The 18,532-nt window shown below is 38.1% G+C and overlaps 1 protein-coding gene across 3 annotated transcripts in view; it reads right to left on the bottom strand.

Annotated features, from left to right (window-relative positions):
- Window positions 1-18,532, bottom strand: part of LOC113107245 (A disintegrin and metalloproteinase with thrombospondin motifs 10-like) — a 55,515-nt gene that overhangs the window by 9,958 nt on the left and 27,025 nt on the right. For all 3 annotated transcript variants that reach the window (XM_026269607.1, XM_026269606.1, XM_026269608.1), the window contains 2 exons: window positions 11,550-11,683; window positions 6,881-7,004 (listed from right to left, as the gene is read on the bottom strand). In XM_026269607.1, the coding sequence (XP_026125392.1) occupies window positions 6,881-7,004; window positions 11,550-11,683 (258 nt within the window). The remainder of the gene's footprint in view (window positions 1-6,880; window positions 7,005-11,549; window positions 11,684-18,532) is intronic.

Genomic DNA, 18,532 nt, shown 5'->3' with positions numbered 1-18,532 from the left:
ATGCAGAGGTTTGAGATTCCGACCGAATTCCTGGGCAACGTCCCTCAGTTCTGCTGCCCAACACATAATGTGTTTAATGCCAGATTCCACCACAGGCCTGCAAACAACTTCAGCTTCTGACCAAGGAGAAAAAAAAGGAAAGGGCTAAACTAATTTTTTCAGTCCAGTCCTGCCACTGACAGAGATTTTGTTGTGTACAGTCAAGAGGAGATGAGTCCGCCACAAAGAATTAAGCCATCAACAAAGGGCAGAAATTGATTCTGTTTCTTATTAATGATTAGCGGGTTTGTTTCCCTAATGATCCCATTAACGATTCTTGTCCTATTTAGGTCGAAGAAATGCCAAAATCTGATTTAAACAGAACTGATATAACAAATTTTAACAAAATAGGTTTTAAATGTGGCACAAAGGTGGTTTAAAATGCATCCCAATAACTAAATAAAGATATTAAAACATCACATACATAAAATATATACTATAAAACAATTTTAAAAAATACATGGAAAATAAAAAAAATTTAAGCATTTCAATTATTCGTTTGTTAAATACATTAATAATTATATTTTAAATCATATTCATAAGTGTTTATGATTCACTAAACAAAATGAGTTCATTGAGTTCATTATTTCAGGAATTGTACTAGCCGTGCAGGACACACCACATATGTATGGATGCATATTTAACTGCTTTACAGAATAAAAAAATATTAGGCATAATGGTATGTTTAAATAAATGGATATGGTTCTGATTGAGAAGCCAGATATACTAGACTAGAGTACTCAACATATACACACATACACACAGAGAGAGAAGCAGGCAGACATGAACCATTAGTGGTCATTTGTGTGGATTGGTCAGTCAGTTGGCATTTTGTGGAGCACAATGCCTGGATGTATCTGTACATTTTTAAATAAACGGTGTTTCTTTGTGTTCAAACTGTGTTTGTACCCGCAAGAACCCTGAACTCCAAAATACAACCGGAGCCAAGAATAGCCCATCATCTCAGCCTCGGCTAGCCACTGCGGTCAATGTTGTCCTGCCGCCCGCCCAGGGAGTGGCCCACTAGAGCTTCCTGCAGCTGAGAATAACCCTCAGTCCAGCACAGAGCCAACAGCCTGCCATTCAACAACACCACCCACATCCAAACCACTGCTACTTCACAAATCAGCATCACAACTGTTCCACTCAATCTACTCCTCAGTGTCATTTACCTGTTCAATATTTATTTGATGACAAAGATACATTTTCAACAGCCATTACTCACATGATCCTTCAGAAATCATTCAAACATGCTGATTTTTTGCTTATTATTTCACATTATTTTCAATGTGGGAAACAGTTGTGCTGCTTCATATTTTTGTGGAAACTGATGTTTTCCCAAATCACTCCCATCTGTCACTAAATCCTCATCCTAACTGAAGTGTGTCTGTCTTAGAACAAACCATCGGAAGGAATTCTGCATGGCTGAGATCCTGTATCCCAGCGTTTATTACTTGGGCCTCGCATGTGAGCAGGTAATTATGAAACGCCTTTTCAGAATGGCTGGAGTCCCTATGCACCTCTCAACAGCAAGGCAGCTGTCCAAGTGATTATATAGCTTCTCTGAACACATCTAAAGTCTGAAGAGGGCCATCAACAGGAATTTTAGGCCCCTTTACTGTATATTACTCTGTATATTAATTTACTTTTTTAAGAATAAAAATGTAAACATATATATTGCCTGGTGGAAAAAGCACATGTTCTGATATGCTGTATGAATAAAAAAAGTTCATCAAAGTTTTCCTAAGACTTTCAAAGTTTTTCCTTAGGTTTTAGGACAACTTTGATTAAAGGATTTGATCCAATGTTGACCAGAATATAATAAAATGGAAATAAAATAAAAATTAAAAATAATATTTCACAAAATTGCGTTTTTTACTGTAGGCATTCAGGCATTTTTTTCTCCTTAGTTAATGATAATAATACATTTAATTTGTGTAGTTTTTGACAGTGGCAGATGGAGAAATTGATGTAGCTTCAAGGTCAATTCTAGGGGGATTACTTATTTTTTTGTTACAGTTGGGGGACCGACAAGTAAAATCTCTGCTTTTGTTAAATTCAAGCTGAGAGAGTTGTTGCTAAGCCAGGTTTTTAACTCACTGATACATGACAAAAGAATAGTGGTCTGGTGAATAGAGTCAGGTTGACAAGAAGTATATATATCTGATTGGCATACTGTAGCAGTGGTATTGAAAACCATGATGACAAATAATTTGTCCGTGGGGGATAATTTAAATAATAAATAATAATGGCCATAGAACTGAGCCCTGTGGCACACCCTATTTAAAATGGACAGTGGAAGATTTGTAGTTATACATGGGGATGAAGTACAGTCTTTCCGTCAAATAAGAGGAAAACCAGGCTAATGCAGCTCCTGAGATGCCAGTCTCTGAGAGGCGCATGAGTAGTAGCTTATGACAGAGACAGACAGTGTCAAGATCTGAGCTAAGACATGTTTACAAGATGTGAGATAGGAACAGAAATAACAGAGGTACAGTGTTTCAAAAGAAAGTGGTGTAGGGTCAACACGGCACACAGAAGAATTGGATTTCAGTATTATTTCATTAATTAAGATGGGGTTCGTCAAGGAGAAGCTAGTTTGAATTAGTTTTCTTACTTCTCGCATATTATTTTTTGTTTTGAACTGTGCCATTAAATTGCTTTTGGCATCCATCTACATCTTTCCTTTTCTTTTATGGTGAGCTGATTTTTATTTCATTCTTGACAACATGACTCAATGACTTTTCGTGCCTGTTCAGTGTCAAAACATACCGCAAAGCGATTAGATTATTTTTTTAGAGAGGGTGGAGGGCTTGAAATATTAAAACAACTTGCAACACATTTAGGTTTTTTTTTTATAGTGAAATGCACTGAATTAATTATAGTAGAAGAAACCTCTAGAATCGTTTTCACCTTCTCACCCAATTAACTACAGTCCTGTCTCAGTCTCACTGCAAACTGATTTTAACATTTTCCAGCTCATGACTTCAACAGCTAATTGAAAAGCGTGTTTACTGACAACTCTCTGGACACAGGCTGAGAAAGCGTTAAGTGGAGAACAGGAAAGCAGAATTATCAGGGGCTTTAAAGAGGTCGGTCTGTGCCACTGAAGGAAGGAGCAACAGTCTCTTATGTCCCGGATAATCCAGTTCACTTGGACTTCTGGGTTTCAGCCAGGCCTCAAAATACTCCCCCAGATACCAGAGAAACTTGCCAAGGCTGCTCCCAGTACCTCAAAGCATGTCACACACACACACATACACATTTCTGAGGTTTGGGGGGTGGGGGTAATGGGGGCTACTCAATTCAGGCACCAGGCTTGTGTTTCTTCAGTAACAAGAGAAATAGCAGTCTCACATGTGCATTTGCAGACTTTACTTAACCATTAACAGAAAAAATTATATTATCCATCTTCTCAAAGACACTTAGGGGAAATTCACTTAAAATAAATTTGTGACTCACAATAGTTGTCACACTACAGAAGGAGAACTCAGGGAGATAGACAGGTAAGTGTAATCACTTTATTTACAGCTTGATGCTGAGGGGGGAGATTCAGAGCAAACGGTGAGTAACTAAAGAGTTTTTGACTATGGCTGGACTTAGCTCAGGTTGATGACTGATCCTTGTATCTTTTTACCGGTCCGACGGATGATGGTGAAGACAGGCGGGTAACAGGTAAAGAGTCCAGGTAAGTGAGTCAGTTAAGGAGTAACAATGTTTATTTTCCTTTTTGCAGTTTGGCAGGCTAAAGATGAGATGTCAGGATGTGAGAATGCAGGTGAGTAAGAAAGGAATCAGGTATGGGTAAACCTTGACAAGATCCAGACAATTAGGGTGTGAAAAGTGATTCCTTATATTTAGTAGGTGATGAGGTGAATGGTGGAAGGTGTGCTGATTGGGGATCCGGTGCAGGTGTGACACAGGGGAGGGAAGGTGAATGTGCTGAAGCTGTGACAGGAAACAGACAGGTAAATAAGGATGTGCACCTCCAGTGTGGCGCCAGCAACTCAGTGAGACATGGTGGCGTCGGAAGTTTGTTGGGCCATGGAGGCTCCGGCCATTCGGGAGACCCTGGGGCAAGCTTTGGAGGGTGCTCTGGAGGAGTGGTTACTGGAGGGTACTCTGGAGGGGACGACCACCAGAATAAAAGAGTTGAGGTTAGGGATTTGAATTTCATGGAAGGAATGGTTTTCTTGGCCAAGACTGGGGAAGTACTCTCCATAGCAAAAGGAACAGCTCTTTTGGCCATGACAAGGGAAATTGACAGAATGACGCTCCTGGCCATGACTGGGGAATTTCTTTCCATTGAAAGAAGAATGGCTCTCCAGGCCGGGACAGGGAAAATGCTTTCGATTAAAAAAGGAACGACACTCCTGGCCATGACGAGGGGACTTATTCCAATTAAAGAAGGAATGGATCTCCTGGTGGGACGAGGGGACTTTATCCGACTGAAGAAGGTACGGCACTCCTAGCCATGACAAGGGAACTGGATCCAACAGAATATAGAATGGCACTCCTGACCGTGATAGGGTAGCTGATACTTACAGCGAGGGGAATGGCTCTCCTGGCCATGGCAAAGAAATTTAATCTGACTGAAGGGGGAACGCCACTTCTGGCTGTGACGAAGGGACTTAATCCGACTGAAGAAGGAATGGCACTCCTGGCTGTGGTAGGGTAGCTGATTCTTACAGCAAGGGGAACAGCTCTCCTGGCCGTGTGTCTATGTCTTAGATCATTGGCAGGAGCCTTTACTGGACTCTGGTCAAAGGCTGGGGCCTGTACTGGATTCTGATCAAAGACTGGAGCCTGCTTTGGTCACCTGTCAGGGGCTGTAGCCAACATTAGAACTTGCTCTGAGGCTGAGGCTGACACTGAACTCTGGTCGAGGACTGGAGAATGCTCTGGATTCTGGTCAGGAGCTAGAGCCATCTCTCGACTCTGGTCAGGGGCTAAAGCCATCTTTCGACACTGGTGGCGGGCTTGAACTTATCTGGAGCTGTACTCTGAGAAGGATGCATGTTCTGGATGGAATTCCCATAAAGACTTTTGGACTGAAAGTAAACTTGGAGTTAGCTCACTGGTACGAGTGGGCTGTGGTACACATTCAAGGGGAACAGTGAGATCTTTACTGAAATCTGGGGTCGGAACAGATTCTTTGGACGGAATTTGTTTGGACTGTAGTGGACTCTGGACTGAACTTGATAAAATAAGTGGACTCAGAGGATGGAGCCAACACTGGAGCGTATACAGGGGCTAGAGACAACACTGGAGCAGACTCAGGGGCTTGAGCCGACACTGGAGCAGACTCAGGGGCTTGAGCCGACACTGGAGTGGACTCAGGGGCTTGAGTCGACACTGGAGTAGACTCAGGGGCTTGAGCCGACACTGGAGTAGACTCAGGGGCTTGAGCCGACACTGGAGTGGACTCAGGGGCTGGAGCTGATACTGGAGCGAATTCATTTCTGGATTCTGGGACTGTAACGAATCGACGGGACTGGACACTGAGAAACGCTCAGGGATGGTGGACATTTTGAATACAGACTCTGTAATGGTGGCCTTAACAGTAAATGCTTTCGGAATGGCAGCCATAATGTGTGATATCTGGTGTTCAGGAGCCATGATTCGTGAAGACTGAAGTTTAACGAACTTAATGGGTGATGACTCAGGATCGGGTAATGACTGAAGGTCATCGTCCCTGCTGCATGCAGACCCAGGATTGGCGGCCAGGTAAGGAGTAACACTGCTTCTTTTCCTCTTTGCAGGGGACTGCTTATATATAGTAGGTGATGAGGTGAATGGTGGCAGATGTGCTGTTCTGGTGCAGGTTTAAAGCAGGTGGGATGCTGGGAAATGGAGTCCTTAATGAAGTAAGGTGACAGAGCTGGTGACTAGACTGGTGAACTTGTGACAACAGTGTTGGTTATTTGTACATGCTATCTGCATCATTTTCACGAAAATCTAGAAATTATGCATTTGCCACTGCAAAATGAGTGCTGATCATAATTCATGCTTAGAAATACAGACAATAAAGTGTTCCTTCTCAGGAAGTTTGAACAATTTCTGCTGCCATGATCACTAAAAATGAACACAATCAACCCTTTTATATGGGTGGTAATAGTGATACTAAAAATGTTGACATGAATTGCTGTTCACAATAATATATTGTGGCATATTTCTGATTGAAAAATAATTAATGTAAAATACAAAATATAGGGTGGAACTTGTTATGATCAATTCCTGAAGGATAGAAAGGAATTCTAGAATGAGATATTCAGACTGAATGAGTTGTGCAATGATTAAAACAACAGCTAAATTGCTTTTGAATTTTGATTAATGTGATCTGAAATGACATCAACAAACGAGCAAAAATAATTCAGAGTAAAAGTATGTTTTTATTTCTGACGATTTACAGGTGGTGTTAAAAATACGATTCCCTAATGTTAAACTAAATCATCAAGGAAGGAATTGGGCTTTAATCTGTGTGTTGCCCCAGAAATAAATTATTTTCACTCTACTTAAAACTGAGAGGAATAATATTTTAGCACCAAACTCTGAAATGAGCTTTAGTTCACCATTAGAGGATCATATTTTAACACCAACTGTAAATCCACAGACACTCTACCTCTGTCAAGAGACATGTTGTTTTACCAAATCTATCCCATCCAGGGCTTGCATTTTAACACTTAAAACATAATTTCACAAGACACAAGTCTGAAATGGAACTGTGGAAACTTTTCAGTGTCCAGGTCCTCAGTGAGATAAATGGTATTTCAGCAATGTTTCTTTTGCAAGCATTGTTACAAATTGTTCCAGTTCAAATTGAAGTGCACACACTTAGTACCTCCTTCAGATAAGGAGTCATTGAAGACCCCCTCGATGACCTGGCAGCTGCTCCCATCTCCTCCACAAATGCGGCAGCGATCTTCCCGAACATCCGAGCCTAGGATCCGGTCACATCCCACGTGCTGCAGATACATATGCACATTAAGAGGGGTCAGAGGTTACTATTTACCAGCAAAAAGAAATGAAAATTTAGCAAATATTACACTAAATGCATGCATTGTCTGTGCAAATTTAAATTATAATCTTTATAATAATTATAATCATTTACATGTAATATTACATACAGTTTTATTACATTTATGTAATGGATTTAGCTGATCTCATGTAAAGTTCAGTTTACCTATTTTCATCCCTAATACACTAATTGGACAAAGCAGACATTGCATAAGTGTAACAATAAGTGATCTAATTGTGCTTTAGCATTCTTTTTGAAGCTTGAAATCTTCAGTCTCTAATCTGATTTCATGGATTGCATGGGGGGAAAGCTATCGGTACATTTTTCAAAATTCACACACAAAATTCTTATTACTATCCATAATACTGTAAAATGTTCATAATCAGTAAATATGTCTATTCTTAGTGTTCCTGTAGCTCAAGTGGTAGAACATTGCGTTATCAAGCAGTGTTGGGGGTTTGATTCCCCGGGAACACAATAGGTAAAAAATTGATAGCCTGAATGCACTGTAAGTCGCTTTGGATAATGGATAATGCATATATTTAATTTTATTATGATGTGTCTCCTTGTATTTATGTGTGCACTAGAAGCTTCATTACCAGGAAAATCTGTGTGCAAGCAGTTGGCAGTAAAGCTCTTTTTGATTCTGATTCTCCTAAGTTTCTTTTTTCTGTGCCCCAGAGGAAAGTAAGTCAAGGGCTCAGATGGGTTTAACATATTTAACTAATCACATGTATTAACATGTTACTTTTGACAGCCCTAAAAGAAACATCAAGGTTTGACATATAATCTCAAGAGCAATCCCAGAGTTTGAGATATCACATTCCATTTTCACTGACATTGCGCAAAGCAACTGCAAGATTCTCCAAAGGGGCTAAAGCTGCAAAAAAATCCAGACCATTAATGTAGAAACCAAAGAGTCCCTGCTGTCAGTATGTAAAAGGTAACACACAAAATGAACTCAGTAACCGGTAGACCTGAGACTTTCCAAAATCCAGGCCCATTTAACTTCACAAAAATCACACTAAAGCTCCAAAGACTCTTGTTGACCTGGCCTAGATTCCATAACCTCCGAATGTGTGACCTATTTCCTCACATCAACAATAGTAAGTCAGTGGCCGCTCGGAGCAGGTCAGGCATGTCTTCTGCTGGACCAAATAGAGCTGAGCTTTGGGACGCATGGTTATACAGGCTGTTTTTAATGCCTTGTGCTTCAAAGCTCTTGCTTTCATAATCAAACCCTTATTGTTTGGAAGCTAAGCCACCATGAGGCTGCAAACACTACTTTGATTTCTCTCCCTGCTGTTCTTCAGTTTTTATATGCACCATAAATAAGAAAGTAGAGAAACAAGTGAGGGAAGGAGATGGAGGAAGCGAGCAGGGAAGGAAAGAAATGGAGAAAGGTTGAGAGCTGACGGCAGGGAGGAAGGGAGAAGTCGCTGTGATCATGTTCAGCTGCGTGTACTGAGGACAGATGGATCTGGGGGGTCATAGAGTTCTTGCAGCATTCAGAGCAGAGCAGAACGGGGCTGGACTGAGCTGAACTGTTGATAAAAACAACCACTGGTCTAGACAACAGCGCAAAGATAAACCAGCCCAACCCGCTCAAAAAGGCACACATGCAGCCTGTCCTGTGCAGTACAACAAAACAAAACAGAAAATAAAGTACGCTACTGTTTGCATTATGAAAGGTACTAACAAGCAACATATTTTAAGTTATTTTCACACTTTGTTTGATTGTTTGCGCCAAACCAGAGTTCAGTTCCAGCTCTCTCCAGCTGGTCTCTTTTCACATTGAACTTGAACAATGTACCACCATGAGCATTAATGGCAGCCGTTTACCACAGTAACTAGCTAATTATTCGGATGAACTTTTGCCAACTTCAATGTTTTATTCATGTTTTTCTATCAACAAAACATGATACAGAACAGCACTTCCTTTTAGCTGCTGTGAATGTATTACCAAAGGTCATATATGTCTAGGTGCCACCAAAAAAGATTTATTTTCTTTTATTAATTCATTCATAGATTTATGTACAATTATTAGTATTATTTGTGATTTTTTTTTTTACATTTAATGAAAAATATAAATAAATAGGATCATTCATAATAATAATTAGTAGTGCACTCTAAAAAATACTGGGTTCTTTTATTTTAAACCAAATGCTGTGTTCAGCCTGTTGGGTCATTTTATTGGTTTATTTTGTATATTTTTACCCAGTTGCTGGGTTATTTTGTTTAAACCAAATGCTGTGTTCAGCCTGTTGGGTCATTTTATTGGGTTACTTTAACGCTGGGTTAATTTTTTCTACCTAACCACTGAATTGACCCTGTCTATGGTTAAACTTCTCAACAACGCAGCTGCTGAGAGCACAGGCTTTTTAAGTACACAGTGCCGATTTGATGCACTCTTTCAGGAAAATAAAGGTTTTGTATTTGGTTTTGTATTTGGTTTTGGTTTTGGAAGGTTTTGGAATTTTATTTAATTTATAAAGTTTTCAGTGTTGCGTAAATTATATAATTCTTTGCAACGCAACATAAGGTCAGTCAGCTACGCTGGAAACGCCTTTGATTTGCATAATAAATGGATTTTAATTATTATTTAATTAGTGTAATTTAATTTGATGTTAAAATATTTTCTCTAATATTTGTACTGTTTGTTTTTTGGCAAGATTCTCAGCTACGAGTGAAACGCAAGGCCACAATCTAAAGTGTGCAGCTCCCCCATGAACAGCAGCCGTTCACAGGCTCAGATTTCGGCGATATACCGGCACGAGAATTAGCACTATTTTGGTAAAAAGTAATTACAAAGAATGGTTGAATACACTTAAATTAAAATGCTACTTCTAAATATGCCTTTTTTATTTCTAAAATGCTTGTTTAACAAGTTTAAGTGTATGTAATATTGTAACTATGCTCTATTCACCCAAATAAATTCAATTTGTCTTGTGTTTTGTCCATGGGTGTTCTTGCTTAAAGTGCCCCTATTATGCCATTTCCAATATTGCCTTTCATGCAGTGTGTAATGTACAGTAGATATATGTGAAGGTAAACAATCTGGAATGTTGTAAAGCTGAAAGTAAACGATAACGGAAGTTATTGTCTCCCAAAGTTAAGAATCAACTCTGTACAGCTGAAATGAGTCATTAATATTTTAAATCCCACTTCAGTGATGGCTACAGGTCATGGGGTAACACATTTGCACACGGCAAATTCCAAACGGCTTTTTTGCACCCTTGAATGGCACTTTGGGAAGGGGACACCATGAATCCCTTCATCAGCGAAGGGAGCATGCAATGGTCACTTCACGGAAGTGATTTCTGTTTGTGATTGCGTGATCTTTGGTCGTTGAACAACTTGACCCCGCCCACAAACACGTCATTCTACTGATGACTGCTTCTCTAATCTCGGGGGGTGTTCTGAATGTGTTTTATCCAATATTTACCCAGCGCTGGGTTGCCAAATGACCCAAGTTGGGTTATTTTTAACCCAGCAATTTTTAGAGTGTGGTAAAGAAAATGTAACATTTAGTGAAAAAATAACTTTGGTTTGTAGTTCAAGATCGTAGTTCTCTCACCATTCTGAAAAAAAACTAATTGACAACTAAACAAAATCTCATGGAATTTATGAATGAATGATTAATTGACTCACTTAAGATTTACTTGTTTCATTACTTGATGAACCAGCGTTTTTGAAAGAATCACTTGAATGAATGATTCAAGTGTGATTCAAGCTAAAATGATTAAATGAATGATTCAAAGACAAATAACTGCCCCTTTTTTCTGCCTAAAAATAAAAGATGTGCACACAGGAATCGACAGGTTTATATATTATTGTTGTTGTTGATGAAAATATATTTTTCCCTTTATAATATAAAATTTGCAACAATTTGGAAATTATACAGCTGTAATGCAACAGTAAAACAATCGCATAAGATGTAAAACTTAACTGACTGATAACTGGACATCATTTCTTTTGGTGAAAATTCAGAAAACTATGAAGTAACAATGTAGAAAACATTAAAATAAATTTTTGCAATGTTTAAGTTTGCAAGACACAAAAAAATGCAAAAAATAAAAGAACAGTGTATGTAAAATTTTCACAACACTGGCCCAAAAAGGCAAGTGATTGTCCAGCCAAATGTCACAACAGCAGCCTGTCCTTTTTGTAGAGCCCTGAAGTTATATACAATCACTTTCATAACAACCAATCGATAATGTTATCCTTAACAGTTAGTGAAAAATGTGGCGAAGAGCAGCGGCGTCTTAACAGTTCTGAGCTCTAATTAAATCCAGGATGCTCTATATTGCTATAAAATGTGTTAAGAGATTGGTGGATCTATGTGTCAAGAGGGATTTTTCTCTTCTGTTCTGTCTCTTGCTCTGGCAGAAGTTCAAATCAACAAAAACTGGAAAAGTCTATTGTAAGAAAACATCCATGTGAAACCTCTCAGATACACATACTTAAAAAAAAGAGTATGTAACTGTCTCACCTTGCACTCGCCATTGACACAAACGTCCAGAGAGTCGTCCCTGCAAGGTGTGCCATCCACCACAGCTGGAGCGCGCTCAGTGTAGAAGTTATAGCCCTCTGCCAGGCAGTTCAGAGAACATGACTTCACTCCACCTGTAGCCAAAATGTGCAAATCATCACACCTCAACATTCAAGAGAAATTTAGTCAGAAACATGTTACATAATTAAAAAAAAGTGTCAACAGATACTCATTAAAACGAGTCTCAAAATAAACATGCAACAAGACAAAGGAAACTAGTTATGCTAAACATCAAGCTAGACTAACTGACCTATCCTCATAGGACATCATAAAAAGTGTACATTTGGTACATGGGAAGAAATGTAATATGACACACACTAATGCTAATGCCATTATGCTCTTGTTGCTTGTACAGAACTGACTCCTCATGTCTTATTGTTAATTTTACAACATTACACAACGGCAAAACAAACTTGAAAACAAACTGTTGGCAAATTCGCTCCACACTTTAATGTGCCTCCAACAATGGAGACATGTGAACGGCGTATTTCATGCAGCCAAACAGAGCATTACAACTATACTAACTCTGTGGGATGGCTGCCAGCACTCTGTAGAGCTCCATGGCTGCATGTGGTATTTTAATGAGCTTGTGGGGTTTATGTAAGTTAGTTTATTCTTCCACTGCTGTTACATCCTTTAGCAGCAGAAAGGGAGGGGGGTCCGGGACACATTTTAGATGGTTTGCTTATAGATAAAGCAGCTGAAACACACATACACAATTGCTTTATTCCCCTGTCTTCTCTGTAACTGCCCTACAAATTTGAGGAGCAAAGAATAAAGCATGATGGAGGGAAAAACAGCCTCTCCCAACACATTCCCTGAGAGACAAAGAAAAAATCATGCAATCTCACATGATGGGTGAGAAAAGAAGAGTAAGAGGAGACTGATGGAATAGAAGCATGTATCAATCAAAAGTTTGTGGTCTTCTCATAAGAATCTATAAAGCTCATCAAAGGTGCATTTACTTAATTAAAAATACAGTAAAAACAGAAATATACAGTATTTTCAAATAGTAGTGTAATACTGTGATGCAAAGCTAAATTTTCAGAAGCTATTTATCCATTTTTGGTCATATTATCCTCTAGAAATCATTCTAATATGCTGATTTGGTGCTCAAGAAACATTTCTGATTACTATCAATGTTAAAAATAGTTGTGCTGATTAATATTTTTGTGGAAACCATGACACATTTTTGAAATGATTCTTTCAAAAACAGCATTTATTTGAAAAAGTGTTTATTGCATTTATTTGCCAAAGATTCTGCAACATTACAAATATGTTTACACATTTGCTCAATTTAATGCATCTTTGCAAAATAAAAGTATTCGTTTAAGTAAAAAATATAACTTAAGAAAGAAATGTCTTTCTTTTTCTAAATGGCATGCTAAAAATGAATAATTTGCATGATAAAAAAACTCACAAATTTTGCTTAGGAAATGGCTTCAAGTCAAAAATGTTATGAACTACAGAGTTAATTCTATGAACAATGTATTCTCCTCCATTCCGTCATGCTCTGTCCAGTTGTCTTTGAAAGCAAAGAGGCATCTTATATAAACGCCACCCAAGAAATGGGGTCAGGTCAACCTGAACCAGCCAAACTATACAGTTTCTCTTTTTATTTTTTAGATTTGTTATCTAGTCATTAAAGGAACCCAGGGACTACTCAATTTGAAAAATATAGTTTGAACTTGCCTAACAGGTATTTAAAAAGTAAAGACTTAAAAAAGACATCAATGGTGGTAAAGAACAAAAGAACAAAAGAGGAAAATACTGTACTTTAATGTAGTGTCTAAAAGTGCAGAACTCACACTATACTTTTTTATTGGTCATGTGACAGAGAACAAGGAGTTAAATGACTTCTAATCCCTCCTAGACTGGTACCAGTATGTGATTTTGTCCCTACTCTAGGCCTCCTTTATATTACGCCTGACAAGGTGGTGGGTCTGAACCCGTTCCCCTTGCCTGTACCTGGCAGCGGTGGTGTTAAAACTGCGTAATCTCACTTTGGCTGCCCAAGACCCGGTTGCCTTATCAGTAGGATCACATCCACCACAGTTTTGACGTTAAATAATAACTCTTCCACTAAATGTCTTCTATAAACCTAAAGGGGGCAGTTTTTTGAGCTGCTGGCCAATTTTCTGTTAGTGTTGGACTAATTTGAAAAGGTCCTGGGTGCCTGTGAAAATATATACTGAAGCAGGCTTACGATGGAAACTGCACATCCCATGAGGCTTTGCTCTGGAAGGGCATAGGTATATTTTTGAGGTGGTTAGAAGGCTTCACTGGAGTGTATGGGTTTCAGGAGGTTCTGGCAAGACAGTGTACAACCAGAACATGACGAATTGAATAATGTAACTCACAATGCAATACGCTTGACCTGAACTTCAGCAAAAGTGAAAAAGCATGATTTTAATCTTTCTGAACACATTACCTCAAACAGACTGCCAAAAGTTAACATTTCTCTGTATTTTATGTGGTTTTATTGTTTATGCAGTACATCAATGTATGCTTCATACAGTATCGTTGTTAATTAATTGAACTTGTTTTAGTGGAAACATAAAATTCAAAAGATTATACTTAAATTATGTTCATTGCACTTGTTTCTAAACTTTTAGTTTAGACAACTTCACAATTTAGTTTTACGATTTGAGTTTGGCCACACTCCATCTCGATCAGGAGCAGATAAATAATCATAATAACAACACATAATAGAGTATTTTTTTGGACAAAAATCATTTGCGACTAGAGCTGTGCAATTAATCGCATGCGATTGTTATGCGTATCTCATCAGTAAAGCCTGTGATTAGTAGTAAATCTCCTTTCAGATGGAGCGGCATTTAATACAAAGAACACTAGTGAGATCATTTCAAAACACTGTTACAAAAACCTCCTTTTGAGAAATAGGAATCATTTTGCTAGTCAATGACTGTTACAATATATGGTGTAAATAAAGGGGAGAAGATACATTAAAATTCAGCAATAAATTTACAGTTTTTCTCAGTCGCTTTCTCGTATCAAACTCACAATTTGCAAAACAGTGAGTGCATTTCTCAAAACAATTTGTACAAATAGCAAAACACCATGGATCTCCTGCAAAAGCCAATTTCTTACTCAAAATCCTTAGTTCATCTCTCAAAAGTAAATATCTGTGTCAATGAACATGTCAGTGCCATCAGAATGACAAGTCCTTGTGTCATTGTGTACGGATAAGACTGATAATTGTTTAGTCATGTTGTCAATATAACAGTTTACTCTGGAGGGATGTTCTGATGGAAACTATGGCAACATTTTGGCTGACAGTTACTGTATTGAACAGTATGCAATATGCTTATATATGCTCTATATCCATTTCAAAAGTATACATTTACACATAACTGTATGTGGGATATTGTTTGAAAGAGACTGGATTGAATTCCCAGTTACACTTTTACTAGTGGTCTGACCAAAAAATAAAAATCATTTACAATGTTTTGTGATATAGAAAAGGAAAAATAAATATGGGCACAAAGATGAAAATAAGTCCATTTTCAGAATTTGTAACTCTTGTGTTGTCCTCTGTCTATACAGTATAAGCTTTTCAACTGAAGATTCATGAGATGAACCTTTGAGCTATTTCAGAGAAATAGTTTATCATTGGTCTATCATTTACATTCTCTTCATTGGTCAAGATTCACTTGCACAATTCATGCCAAATTGACAAAAAGTCTAATAATAATGTGTAAAAATAAAAATAAAAAGTGTGCTTGGCAGTTTATGACAACTAGTTTAACCATTTTGCATTTAATGACTTATTAAAACTTGAAAACTATATAATAAATTTGACATTAGCAACTGATAATGTAGGAAACCGCAGATAAATGTTCATAATCAATTGCATGGATGTACCAAAGCATTTGCAACTTGTTCAAAGAAATCTCATTTCTTTGACTGCTTTTTTGATGTGCACAAGTGACACAATGATGTGAGAATTGAACAGGTAGTTTTGAGAATTGCAATTCTGATCTGAGAAATGTACCAAAGTGCCTGAGAAAAACTGTAAGAAAAGTTTACTGTCATTACACTACTGTAAAGAGATCTTACAGTACATGAAAAGCACTACAAGAGAAAAGTTCAAAGACCAAATAACTGAATAAACAGTAAACACACATTGGAATATACTGTCAGTTACTTTACAGAAGTAAATAATGAATGAATAAATCAATCAATTCATTCATTCAGCCAGCTTCCCCTGCCAATCTGCATTACAGTATTGGTGGTACCCTTATTTGTTATGGCAGTTTCTTAGTCTTCTGACAAAAAGACTTCTCCCCTAGACAATCGTCTCTCAGTTCTGTACAAATAGAGTACATGTAAGGACTACTTGGCTACAAATAATTTCAACAGTAATGAGTTTGAGGGTGTACAACATGTCCTACAATATTTACTGTCCATAAAATAATGAAAGTTCTCTCATCTGAAGTACTGCTGCTATGTACATTAATTATTTTGTAAGTAGTATTGTAACCTTGTAGATGAGCCTGTAGGCCAACTTCCCTCATGGTCAGTCCATGCAGAAGAACATGGTCAACTATATAGCTTTGAATTCATCAGGAACAAATTACCTTTTGACCTCATCCCCTTCATTTTTAATTTCCCCTCCTATTACTCTTTGTTCCACTACCAGGATTCATTTTCCAAAAAACATAATCACTTGTGCTCCTTTGCATTTCATCTCAAGATTCTGACTGATGTGTCATCAGTTTTGCTACTGAATATTCACACATGGATAAATGTGCAAATTTGTTGATGCTTGAGTTAACTATATTGTGTGTTCGTGTTTTCTGAATGAGAACATGGTTAAACCTGTGCCAAACGATAGTGTTTTTGTTTGGAGTTCTGCAGAAAACACTGAACAAATTGGAACATGTGTGCTAACAGGTGAAATGTGTTAAGAGTTTTGAGAACTGTATGAATTGTTTGGAAAATTGGGCCAAATTAATCAGTTATAGTGTGTTAGCAATCAAGAAAACTGTAAATGCTGCTCCACCTAAAAGCCTGTAATGGATATTTACTACTAATCACAGAACCAGCTTAATTGATGAGATAAAAATCGCATTCGATTTTTTGCACAGCCCTAGTGTGAGGCATATTCATACGCAATAATTGACTTTGGCGTGCATATTATACACATGTGCATTTGTTGACATGCACATGATATGCAGTTTTCATGTGCATATGATACACATCTACCCTAAAGCCCTAATCCTAAACATTGTGTATCACACGCATGGCAAAGTCGGTTTCTGCCTATAAATAGTAAATTAAAACATAAACTCGTGCTATTAATACGCACTTTCACGAGATGGGGTTGGATCAGGATATTAGATTGATTTATGAAGGATCATTTGAAACTAAAGTAATGGCTGCTGATACTTTAGCATTGCCTGAAATAAAATACATTTTAAAATATATTGAAATAGAAAACAGTTATTTTAAATTGTGACAGTATTTCACAATATCTCTGTATATTTGATTTAATAAATACAGCCTTGATGAGATTTTAAAAAAAGTTTTTTTTTTTTTTTTTTTACACAAAATTATGTAAAAATACTAATGCTGGGTACATACAGTACCAAAAGGTTTGTTACATCTTATAAGATTTTCAAAATGTGATAGACCACAAACATGAAGATAAAAAATCCTTGTTTTAACCGTTTTGCTCCTATAGTGTGTGGTGTGCCATGATGTCATGTGTCATGACGCAAAATCTTGCGAGACTTCAGAATAAGCGTGGTGGACGATATGCAGGAAGAAATTGCAATGATAGTGTTTGGAAGGATTTTATACACCACACGTTTTATAAACATTCATACTATTGCCACAAATATACAAACTGATCCTCCATCTCTGCTGTCCACATCATTTTCACTTTGTGCTGCGCCATGACTGCTTCCGTCTTCCATCATCTCGCTTTCTGATTGGATACTGTTTTGTTTCACGTGATAATCTCCAGAACGTGCGCACATTTGCCCTCTGGGTTCCTCCACACGTCAGGATTTCTGATCAGTGATCGTAAATATTCAACATGTTGAATATTTACGATTCGCTATCGGGGCGGCTCCGACGTTCTTCCAATCAGGCTCGGACATTCTTAACACACCTCACACCAAGAGAAAATCTGATAAAATAATCTGTAGAACCATCAAGATAATCGGGACATAGCTAGGATTGTCGGAAGGGGGGAAATCGGCCCAAAATTAGCTTGATTATCTTTTGGTGTGTACCCAGCATAAGTCATATTTATATATGAGATGACAACTTTAAGCCCCTTGCTGAATGAAACATCAAGCAAGCACAAGCAATTGTGCATTGTGCATTTAAGCGGTTGACGCAAATTCGCGTCTGCCGCCCGAATTGAAAAATTTGAACTTTGGCATCAATTCAGTGTGTGAACACAGCATAAGGTCTATATGCTACCTTACCCTACATCAGGGTAAAACAGCAGTCTGGCACTTATTTTAACAGCTGCAAGGGATTTCCATTGTAAAATCAGCTGAGTAGCCTGCAGTGGGCTTCTCACTGTAAGCCATTATGTTTCTGGAGGGGCAGATTAAAAGCAGTTATGTCCTTGACGTCCAGCTTCACACTCATCAAAAGCAGGACTTTAAACCAGGGATTCTGGGAAGTTGGCAGTCTGTAGCCTGGCATATGGATGCCAGACTGTTATTTGCTGTTTCTCTTTCTCTCATTATCTCTCTCTCACGTCTGTCCTGGACCTGAGCCAGTGCAGAGATTGGTTCTTTGGAGCATGGTGGTCCAGTCCTAATATCTAAACCATCTTTAAAAGCCCTAAACAGTCTTTAACAACAACAACTGAGCTCTTAAACATCCACATAATATTCAGGAAAGATGAAGCCAGGTAACAAAGAGATCACATGTTTCTG

This window comes from Carassius auratus, chromosome 8, assembly GCF_003368295.1.
Source record: "Carassius auratus strain Wakin chromosome 8, ASM336829v1, whole genome shotgun sequence".
In the NCBI taxonomy this organism is placed as follows: domain Eukaryota; kingdom Metazoa; phylum Chordata; class Actinopteri; order Cypriniformes; family Cyprinidae; genus Carassius; species Carassius auratus.
The sequence above is the reverse complement of the archived record's forward strand: the minus strand, read 5'-3'. Positions and strand labels throughout refer to the sequence as shown.